Here is a 12,203-nt window from a genome sequence, read left to right on the forward strand (position 1 = left end):
GAGTGCTGGGCCCCCTGTGTTTGTATTTACTAGAGTGTGTGGTCACAGGCCACCGCACCCCACCCTGGGATGTGGGTGCTGTTTGCACCCCATTCCTAGGAATGGCGAGTGTGTTGGTACTTCTGTATCTATATATTTGGGTTGATTTTTAATTAACCTCTGTTACTGTGATCATAGCTTTCTCATGCACCCTAGATAAGCTCATTTACCTGAAACCTGTGACAGCTGCCCCTTTAATACTAATTCAGGTGCTGTGTTTGGGATTGTCTCACCTTATAAAAGCCATTAGTTACTTGGCAGTTGAGCATTAACCCAGAAAAAAACACATGTTCATTTTAGCTATGATGTGTAAGCAGGTGCCAGGTTCCCAAGAAAACCAGTTTTTAGTGTAGGACTTGCAGTGAAATGGGGTCCCTTGGCGATGGGCTGCAAGCTTAAATGCATTGATCAATTCATGAACTAAAACCCCATTATTTATTTATTGATTATTTGAATGTTAAGGTGAGTTAGTTTGTTGTAGTGAGTGCTGGGCCCCCTGTGTTTGTATTTACTAGAGTGTGTGGTCACAGGCCACCGCACCCCACCCTGGGATGTGGGTGCTGTTTGCACCCCATTCCTAGGAATGGCGAGTGTGTTGGTACTTCTGTATCTATATATTTGGGTTGATTTTTAATTAACCTCTGTTACTGTGATCATAGCTTTCTCATGCACCCTAGATAAGCTCATTTACCTGAAACCTGTGACAGCTGCCCCTTTAATACTAATTCAGGTGCTGTGTTTGGGATTGTCTCACCTTATAAAAGCCATTAGTTACTTGGCAGTTGAGCATTAACCCAGAAAAAAACACATGTTCATTTTAGCTATGATGTGTAAGCAGGTGCCAGGTTCCCAAGAAAACCAGTTTTTAGTGTAGGACTTGCAGTGAAATGGGGTCCCTTGGCGATGGGCTGCAAGCTTAAATGCATTGATCAATTCATGAACTAAAACCCCATTATTTATTTATTGATTATTTGAATGTTAAGGTGAGTTAGTTTGTTGTAGTGAGTGCTGGGCCCCCTGTGTTTGTATTTACTAGAGTGTGTGGTCACAGGCCACCGCACCCCACCCTGGGATGTGGGTGCTGTTTGCACCCCATTCCTAGGAATGGCGAGTGTGTTGGTACTTCTGTATCTATATATATATATATATATATATATATATATATATATATATATATATGTGTGTGTGTGTGTGTGTGTGTGTATACCTGTCTGTATCTGATTTAATTGTTCCCCTTTTTCCTAGGTAGTCTTTGTTTTATCCCTATGTTTGACACTGCAGTGTCTTTGTGATGTCACCTAAATAAAAGACAATAATTTTAATGTTTTAGCATGCGCCCTATAATGGTATAATTAATGCATTTTCAAGACACAACTAATAAAATATACAACATTTTAATGACATATTTGGCTTCTTTATTGTGGATATATCTTACAGAAAGATGAAACCATGAGGACAATAAATTAGAATTGGAATTGTCTACAGTGGGAACAGGTGTTCCATAAAAATAAACTATTTATAAAGCGAATAACAGAGATTGACAGTTGTGTCTGAATGATTGTACAGCCAGTTGGAGGACGCCATTGCTGGTATTACCGTACATGGGATGTACTGCTCCGCATATGCTACAAATACAGTGCTCTGTCTATTATACAGAAAGCCGCATTTTACAGGCCTAGTTACTCATACACACTTTTTCAAGTACAAAACAGTTCAAATGCATATTAACTGTTAGGAGTCAGTCATAGACTGACATCGAGACCTGCACATAGGTGACTCGATGTGTTCTGCAGTATTGAACTCAAATAAATTCAGCACCTCAAATTTGTGTCTATTGCAAAAGACATTTGATTTGTATAATACAAAGTGCTCTGCAGACTATTTGAAAAATAAAAGAGAAATAAGAAAAACTTTAATGTCTCTTGACATCAATTAAACACTGATTACAAAAATGTTGAACAGCTTTAAGGGTGGAGGATTTATCGAAAATAACTGAGAAAAAAGTGTCCTTTCCTTCATTGATTTATAGCCTCACAAATGTAAAAAAAGAAGCAACGAGCCACTAGTGGCTTTTCGGTGAAACTCCGCTTCATCTCATATGATGCTCTAATAATGTACAGGGCGAGATGTCTCAGGCATTGGAGAGAGATAATGTGAAGGGAGATAAAGTACTAAGGGGGGAGATACAGTACTCACCAACAAGCTTCTGATACCCTTTTTAGACTTACGTCCAGGTAAATTAATGTCTAGGAAACCTGGCAAATTCACAGGTCTCAGCCACAATGTAAAGAGTCCCAGCTTGTGTCTTTTCACACGTAGCACTCCCGGGTTGATGAGAGTTCATGTGCAAATAATGGTATATATTTGCAGATGTGCAATGGGTATAATCCGTCAAATTCCTAGGAACTGGGATGAAGTTGTTTTCATTCACACTTGCCAAAATTCCAGTTTGATGCACTTTCACGTGTAAATACTCCATTAGTGTGAAAGGGGTATTAGTGTCACTTTACAGGTTGTGCTTGAAAAACAGGAGAGGATTGGGTGATACTTTATGTTTCGCTACTTTATATCTCTCCAAGGCTTACCCATAGTGTGGAAAGGTGCTGCGAAAGCTGGTAAATCTTTGTAGCATCTGGAGCATCCCAGGGTGCCCGATGCTGATGTAAACACTGAGTGTAACTTCAATAATGCCTTTTTTGGGAATTGTTGGATTCAGTAGCCATCTGTATAACAAGATATTATGCCAGATGCAATGAAATAATACTTTTTTTGAGTTATACAACTGGGAGAGCAGGTATAGATTAGCTTATCTGATAAATTCATTTATTTTGATAAGGAAAGTTCTTACTGATCTAGTACAGAATCCAGATTTTGGGACTAATGCAGACCCAGATCTCCGAAAAATCGCAGATCATGATTTTCAGAGTTCTGCATGTTCGTGAACATTTAAATTGTGATAGACTGGTAATCACAGTCGATGGACCATTGGGGGCAGGGCCGATTGCTTTCTGGGAGCGGCTTGGAAAAAGAAAGCGTGTTCACCATGCTCCGGTCACAAGCAGCCACTTCGACCCTAAACATGCCTGCTCCTGGCTTCTCAGCTAGGCGGTGCAGCCAGGGTGCTGCCGGTCATGTGCTAGCGCTTAGCTGTGAAGCACATTGCAGGGAGTTACTTGGTAAGTGGCCTTGTCCTGTGCAGGACGGCTCCCCACAGACAACCGCCGCTAGTTCTACTTTTGCAAAGTCTGAATCAGGCCCTTTATTGAAGTTTATTCTCATACTGCGTTGCAAAATTCTAATACACTTTTCACATGATCCAGTGTAAAAACAGGAATGTTTAACTAAAAAGTAACCTACGAGAATGTAAAAATATATTAAGGAATTTTGAAAGAAAAGCATATTGCAAAGGCTACACAGGACTAGGGACCAGATGCACTAAGCTTCAAAAGTGATAAAATGGGGTGTGATAAACAACCAACCAATGAACTCCTGCCTGATATTTTTCAAACAAAGCCTGTGACATGGCAGGTAGGAGCTGATTGGCTGGCTGTTTATCATTCTCCATTTTATCACTTTTGAAGCTTTAGTGCATCTGGTCCTTGATCAGGTAAATCCTCTTCAGCCAGTAAATGGCATCTTGTTCTCAAGCTAGTTGTAAGTGATTCCCAATCATTTTAGCAGTTGCTACTGGAGAAAATGTACAAAATACAAATACTTTCAATTGGCATACACAGGGCTGATGGTGGTAGGTTGACATGTGGGTGTTAACAGATTAAACAGAATTATGCATCTCTTTCATAGGAAATAAACTCAATATGAGAATGAGAAGACTAAGCAAAATATCATTGCACAAATGTAGACAAATGTACTGTATTTAAACAGAAATCAGAAGGAACGTTGACTTTAAAGAGCAGTGCTACGGTTTCCAGATCCTAAATCAGTGGTACCCCAGTCCACTAGTACCATTATATGTAAAGTAAACTTGCAGAGCATATCAATTAAAAAAATAAAATAAAAACCAACATAGAGTAGGTGGTGTCATCACAATGCAGTAGTGACATCAAGTGAATGTGTCTTCAATATATGTACTGTACATCTGCTTGCAGAATGCAAGCATAACATTACTGTATACATACAATTTTGTTCTTTTTTTACAATTAAGGATTTATTTACTGATAGCTGGTTGACTCTAAGCTTTAAAAAAGAAAGTGTGAGAACATAGCCATCTGTATATCTGTTGACAAGCAGCCTGTAACAATAAAAAAATACAACACAGTGCAAATTACATATGAGCAATACAGTAGCATCTCGCCCACTGAAAACACAGTCCTGCAAAATACAAGTGGTCTCATAATGTTTTGATGGCTGTTTGATTCTGGAAACTTTGTTTAAATGGTGCATAAACGTTACTTACACAATTAGACTGTAGGCAGTCCATGTAGACCTAACAAAGGTCCGTCTGATACTCAGCATATCTGTGCATTTGCAGCATCTCCAACAAGACAACAACCTGACAAATCCTAGACTCTCTTACATGCAACACGTGAGTGTGCGTGCATATATATGTATGTGTGTATATATATATATATATATATATATATATATATATATATATATATAATATGTGTGATGTGAATAGAAATATGTTTGTATGTGTGTGTGTGTGTGTATATATATATATATATATATATATATATACACATACACACGCACACACACACACACACACACACAGGTATATGTGTGTGCATGTATGTATGTATGTGTGTGCAAGCATGTATATATATATATATATATATATATATATACACACACATGCATACCTCACAACTGTCCTGCTTACCAAGGGAACATCCTGGTATTTAAGGGCACTCCCGCGTCCCGCCCGGGGCCACCAGTTGGGAGTCCCCACCCCCCCCCCCCCCCCCCCTGCACAGCATCTATTCAGCAAAGCAGAGTGGCGAAAACCAAGAAGGGGGGGTGGGTGCTTAGGATGTGTCATCCCTTGAGGCCATGCCCCTTTCCATAGGCCACTCCCCCTTTTCAGGCACTCGCACGGCTTCGCCCCACATGGGTCCCGATCCAGGGGGACGCAAAGTTGGGAGGTATGCACATACATGTATGTATGTGTGTGTGTTTGCTTTTTTTTTTTTTTGTGTGGATTATTTGAGTCATCCTCTGAATACAACATTCCTTGCAATGCAAATGCATAGACATACTTTGCTTTATGTTAACTATAAGGAATTAAGGTACTTAAATATTAAATTCTTGTCTTTTTGTGTTATTGTATTTTTCTTTCACGTCCCAGTCTTTTCCTTTCCGATAGAGATGACCCCTCTCTAGGAGCAACTGTCTGATCATTCATTTTTCGATCCTCCTTTTTGGTTATGTTGTAATCAGGCAGTTTCCCTTGCGGTATCCTTCGGGGATATGTAATGTCATTCACAGTTTGAAATACAAATACCCTGATGCATCACGTATTGACTATTAAGAATTGTGATTATTATAAGTTTTTGTCTCTTAAATGTCTTTAAAGTTAAATAGTTTTTGTAAATGTTTGTGCACAGTTCCATGTAAAAAGAAATCAGGCCCTCTTTGCATGAAGCATTTCGATGAGAAGATTGTTGCATGGCACATCACCATGTAGATGTTTATAATATAGGTATTCTTCTGCTTGCAAACTTATAGCCCGGATTTCTGGTAGCCGTAGCAACAGCTGCCCAAATTTGTCTGTTTGCTGTGGGTAGTTACACATGGTATAGTCCAGAAGAGCAGCATTGACTTGTTCCTGAACTCCTTCAACCAACTGGAAGTTCTCCAAGTTCTTCACATCTAAATCACAAACAGGAAAAACAAAATAATTGAAAAAACAGTGCATTACATGAAGAAGTTGTTACAGCACTAACATATACATAGGTCCAGTGTCGGACTGGCCCACAGGGGTACAGGGGAAACCCCCATTGTCTGGGGGCCCCACCTGTAATTATAGGTTCCAGACTGTGCACATGACTTATACATTATACTGACATTGGTGTATTTCCTACAGTGCACTGGTGTTACTAATGGGGTATATTATCATGCATGCACAAGCAGTATTTACTATACTTTACTATACTATTTACTCTAAAGGTTTGCCAAACTTCTGTGGCAGCTGGCCACACCCCTAAAGTGGGCCTCTGTAACATAATTCCCAGTGGGCCCTCCATGCCCCAGTCTGACACTGCATAGGTCCCTTGTCATTATAGGGGGAGGTTGTAGCAGTTGATACTTAAATACTGGAATAATTCAATATTGCTTCAGTGTGGGGACAGCTGCTCCGCAAATCAGCCACCACCAGAGTACTTACAACTAGTGGTTCTGCCGCTGCTAATCGCACTGACAGGTTGAACTTGTAAGTGCACGTGTGACTGGATTTCTCTTATGTGCAGGGGTTGTGGAGGGATCCAATAGGATGCCTCTAATCAACCTACACCTCCTCATAGGTAGAAACGGGGCTCTGGGAACTAACTGCATCTGAAGATGGCATGGACAAACTCTGACAACTTTCAGGTTTGCTACTGGATTGCTACATAGGGCCTGTACTAATAAATGGGCCTGTAACTGAAAAAAATATGTAGCATCTAGTGTTTCCACATGTGTAATGGGTCCATTAGCGATCATGAAGAGTACAAAGGCCCTTATTCTGGTTGGTGCGGCCGGAGCCGCATATGCGGCTCCGACCGTGCAGGCGAATCCCCGCCTTCAATACGGATCGCCACGGCCGTCCGTACGCGGACATGTGGCGGTCCGCATGAAAATGGCGGGGGATACGCCTCCACCATCTTGGAGCAGCCCCCTGCATTCGATGGTCACCGACCATCGAAGGCAGGGCCGCACGCTCCACCAGCGCCCGCACCCATAGACCTCACGGACACTAGTCCGTGTAAAAGCATGTATGGGGGCGGGCAGCTGACATCCGGCGATGTCAGATGCCCGCCCCCAACACATGCGTCACAGCCTCATTACCATGCGTACGCCCCGCGTTTGCATGGGAACGCCCATGAAACGCGGGGCGTATGCATAGGGAAATGAGGCTAAGTAGCCCCTCATGCCCCTATCCACCCCCTTTGCGGCGTTAAAAAAAATTGTGCGGCGATTTCGCCTGCACATGCGCAGAGTGCCCTCTGCACATGCGCAGAGCGAAAACATCGGCGGAACGGCCGCATGCGGCCGTTACCGCTTAGAGCAGAATAAGGGCCAAAGAGAGAGGTTATCAAGCTACTGTAAATAGGCAAACATTTCAATATATTCTAAAAGTGCCTGGTATCACTGACCAATCAGCTCCTAACTGTCCCATTTTAAACCCAGTATGTAATTTAACAGTCAGGAGCTGATTGGCTGGTAATAAAGCACCAGACACTTTATCACTTCTCCCTTATCACTGCTTCATACATCTACCCCACTATCTGAAAATGACAGGAGTTCATTGGCTGGTACTTTATCTCTCTCCACTTAGTCCTCTCACAAAGACTTATTACATCTACCCCTTTATCTCTCTACATTACCTACTATATAGGCCCCCTTGTCTCCTAGTCAAGAAACTTAAGCATTAAAGTAAAGATAGAAAGTAAATGAACAACAAATTCACATATATACCATGTAGAACTTTCCCATAGAAAGCCAATCTGTAATGTTATGTGTTCAATAGTTCTATTTACATTGATAAAGCCAAGTGTTTACACTGGGTTATCTAATAGAACAGGACAATTTTGATGAAATGTAAAGTAACTAAAGCTATGTTTTCATTAGAATCTCTTTATACAAATTCAATCAAGCAGAATCAAGGATAGCTTAAATAGAACAAGGTCAAACCCTTTAGTGACATAAAGGTTGTAGATTTCCAAAGCCAGAAAATAATATATAGTCTCCTAATGAGTCTCCGGGGCCCTTCCTATCTTTAAACCACAGTACTGAACAATTCATATCATTTTGGATTAATTTTTCTGACCCAAGGTGAATTTAGAAACCGACCCGGCGCACCGTTAATTCTAATAAAATAAGACAAGAAGTCTTGTTTCTGTGAGACATTTTTCTAAATGATGGCGAAATCCTGGGACAGGCCAAGACTATGCTAATGAACCATCTGCCACACTCAGCTGAAGAGCAAAATCATCTTCACAAGACACCACCTCCTAAAATATATATCTCTGTGACTGATCATCGGTGGAAAATAGATGGACTGTTGGCCTTTAACCTTGCTGAAGATTCTCATGCATTTTTATTTTTATATCGAATAGACAATATATCCTCATCCGAGGTGAGTAGAGTGGAAGGTTAAAATGTCACCCTCTCACAGGACTATCGTGAATCAAGGACAATATCATGTTTCATTCGTTAAATACCGTCAAGTGCCACCTTATCCAAAATAAAGCATTTCCATGTTGTATACAAAGGTGTGAAAAGTGCTTTTCAATTAAGAATACTTACTCTTTTTAATTGATGTCCCATAGTTTGTAGTGCAGTAATACATTATTACTGAACTAGCTAAAAGAAATCCCAATTATAATAACAGCTGGAGAGACCCTGGTGGTCTGCTGGAATCTGCCTTTTCCACTGATCAGCATAATATGTGTAGGCAGCCAGCTGAATATGATTTTTTAGCATGTGACAATCAGATTTTAATAACCACAATGAATTATCCATCCTAAACCAATAAATGAGTGTTCTTATATAGCTAAGATTAAAAAGTATAAGCTGTAGTTGTCTCTCTCGTGCCACCAACAGCAAGTGTTCGGAACTGTCAGTAAATGGTTTCCTTCAGTTATGGTATAGGGCAGGCATTCCCAACCACGGTCCTCAAGGCACACCAACAGTGCAGGTTTTAGGCTGGTTTCACACACTCCGGCTCCTGCCGGACGGTGAAATCCCGCACGGCCAGGGAGCCGTGCCGCACACAGTACTTTATCATGGAGGGGATGGCCACAGCCCGGCAGCCGTCCCTTCCAGTGGTGGGATCCGGCTGCACCCGTGCGGCTGGCCGTGGCCGTCCCGTGTGAATGGACACAATAGTGTCCATTCAAAACTAATGTGTGCGGCACGGCTCCCTGGCCGTGCGGGATTTCACCGTCCGGCAGGAGCCGGAGTGTGTGAAACCAGCCTTAGTGATATCCAGGCTTCAGCACAGATGGTTTAATCAGAATCACTCACATACTAATTAAGTCACCTGTGCTCAAGCCTGGATATCACTAATACCTGCACTGTTGGTGTGCCTTGAGGACCGTGGTTGGGAATGACTGGTATAGGGGGTCGACAATGTCTAGGAATATCTAGGTCGACAGTCAATAGGATGATCACTAATAGTTGACATCTGAAAATGGTCGGCATACCATAGGTCAACATTGGTAGATGGGCGTGATCGACACTCAAAAGGTCGACACAGGTTTTTCAAGTTTTTTGGGTATCTATTTCAACATGGACAACGTATAAGTGTGCCATGTCCCCTCGCATGACTCTCTGCACCCGCCAAGTCGGTTTAGAACAAAAAACGTGAAAACTCCTGTCGACAGTGGAGGATGTGCAATAGAAATAACTGTTAATAAACGTGTTAATACTAAACACAAAATATATATTTCCATCAATGTGTCAGCTTGTGCGAAGTTTCTGAAGCAAAGGATTATGGGCAGGCAGCGGTGCACGTGAACATGCTTTCTAAGTAAAATGATTACAAACGAAAACTTTACGAAGTAACATCTTAAGCAGAATCAGCCCTTGGTCCCCTTGTACAAGCGCTGTCTAATCTATTCCGGTTTATTCACTCAGGGACTAATTACTTTTTTTTTTCACATGGAACAACCTCAGAATAAGTGTGAGAGGGGGGAGCCACGTACAATTTTCCATCTTTATTGAACAGTAGACCCTAAGGTCCTTTTGAATATATTCAGACAGCAGAGTCATTCCCCGTTCACACCCCGGCTCTACTGCATACATTATTGTAATCAAGCCTTCCGTCTGCTAATTAAACAGCGCCAGGGCACTGCTTAGGTTTTCTAATCGAGTAAAACAAATAGCGTTGTTTAGTTCTGATATCTGCTAATCAAGTGGATCATTAACCCTTTTACAGCTGCAGAACTAATGAACATGTGACAGCAGAACATCCCCATTAGGCAGTAATGGGTGTATTTACTAAGATGGGAGTTCTGTTGAAGATGGGATGTTGCTATGGGAGACCAATCAGATTCTATCTATTATCTTCTAGAAGGTGCTAAATGAATACAAGTAGATTCTGATTGGTTGCTATGGACAACATCCCATCTGCAATATAATTCTAATCTTAGTAAATAAAACATGAAGATTGCTCAATGGACAGGGATTTTAGCAGTATAGGGGGAAATTTACTAAAGGAAATTTGTAAAAAAAATAGGTGTATTTGTATTTAGAAATACACTTATTTTTTACATTTACTATCCCGAAAATATGGCAATTCGTATTCGTATTGATAGCACATCAATACGAATACGAATTGCCGTATTTTCGGCATAGTAAATGACAAAAATAAGTGTATTTCTAAATACAAATACACCTATTTTTTTACAAATTTCCTTTAGTAAATTTCCCCCATAGTGTCTGCTTGCTTATTACACTGAACTGATCAATGTACTTCCCACTAATTTACTTATTTATAGGCAACTTCAGTACCATAGAAACACCTCTAGGAGCCTTGAACACAACCCCAATATCACAATGATATCCTTAACATGTTCACAAAAATGCCAGGAAATCTAAAATCTATTGAGAGAACAATTACTTTTTTGTGATTGATATCCCTCTCTCTCTCCCTCTCTCTCCCTCTCTCTCTCCATCTCTCTCTCTCCATGCAGGGGTATTATTTTGCAGGGATGTTCTTCAGATCTTATATGCACGTGTTACATAACAATGTTACAGTATAGACAAAACCTTGCACTTTGTGGCATCTTTACTTTAACACAGCGTTGGAAGCATGTTCATTAATGCTTCTCATATCTTCCCTGCAGCATAATGTACTATGTATTTAAATGAGCGTTCCCATGGAACTCCGCTGTATTTTACTAAGCATTAATGCTTCTAAAAGCTGCAGGCAATGTCGAAATTGACGCAAGTAAACGTGTATCAGCATCAAAGCTTCAAGAACCTACATTTAGCACTTAAGATAACGCCTGTGTATATGAAGACTTACTGCTCTCTGTTCTAGCTCCTAGGCATATTCAGATTTCCATCTAATCCACAGAAGAGGATTTCCCAGAGGTAATAGGAGGTTGTCTACATGGTGAGAACTACAAGCTAAGATGAATACTTAGTTTTCTGGGAAGAAAACTCGGAATTTAATTGCATAGAATTATTTGGAATTATAATATGGCTTATTTTATTAATTTAGGGAATTTCATATAGTAATTCGTATTCTATAGCACATCGTATAAATAAACATCTCCCCTAAATGCAATTCCTGCAGTCTTACATCTTGCTTTTCCTATCATGAGAATCTGTGGTGAGTGGTCTTAAAGATTTCCATAAGATTTCCCAAGTTCTGAATGGAATCCACAAGCAAAGAAAATGACATAAGCTGCTACAGATCTATATTCATGTATTGTGCCGATTGCCCGTAACAGCACAGCAGCCAAGTTTGCCCGCATCAGCACAGCTGCCAAGTTTGCCCGCATCAGCACAGCTGCCAAGTTGATCCACATAGAACTCTGCAGCATTTCAAGTGCACTTGCGTTCCCTTTGTGTTCTGCATTGATGTCTGTGTTTGGGATTTGCTGGATCTATGTGGCTGGATCTATCTATGCACTGCTGCTATATATCTGCTACTGAGAGCAGCTGTTATCACTATCAGCACACATGTGCACCAGCCATATGCTAGGTGCAAGAGATCCTTATGAAAGAGCCAGACCTTTGTATACACTTATTTCTGAATAGGCCACAATTCCAGCTACTTCTGTATTACTCCCACACGTGGATGTGAATGGACGGTCAAGGTGGATGGTGCATGAGACTTGCCTACTTTCCTGGGTGGTTGAGACTGCCACAAGAATTTCCAAAGCCTCTTGGCCATTCCAGGAGAGTAGGCAGTTATGATGTGTAAATAATCACATATGTGAACCTTAACTTTCAGCCTGATTTGTATATGTAATGCTGGGCAGATTCTCAGA

At 41.0% G+C, this 12,203-nt stretch overlaps 1 protein-coding gene across 3 annotated transcripts in view; it reads right to left on the reverse strand.

Moving 5' to 3' along the window:
* Positions 1-1,437: 1,437 nt before the first annotated feature.
* The window catches only part of NR5A2 (nuclear receptor subfamily 5 group A member 2), a 124,780-nt gene continuing 114,014 nt past the window's right edge, over positions 1,438-12,203 (reverse strand). For all 3 annotated transcript variants that reach the window (XM_083156860.1, XM_083156859.1, XM_083156861.1), the window contains one exon: positions 1,438-5,871. In XM_083156860.1, coding sequence (XP_083012986.1) covers positions 5,624-5,871 — 248 coding nt within the window. In that variant the 3' untranslated portion in view covers positions 1,438-5,623. The remainder of the gene's footprint in view (positions 5,872-12,203) is intronic.

The sequence above is a fragment of the Crinia signifera genome, chromosome 8 (assembly GCF_055691185.1).
Source record: "Crinia signifera chromosome 8, ASM5569118v1, whole genome shotgun sequence".
NCBI classification, from domain to species: Eukaryota; Metazoa; Chordata; class Amphibia; order Anura; family Myobatrachidae; genus Crinia; species Crinia signifera.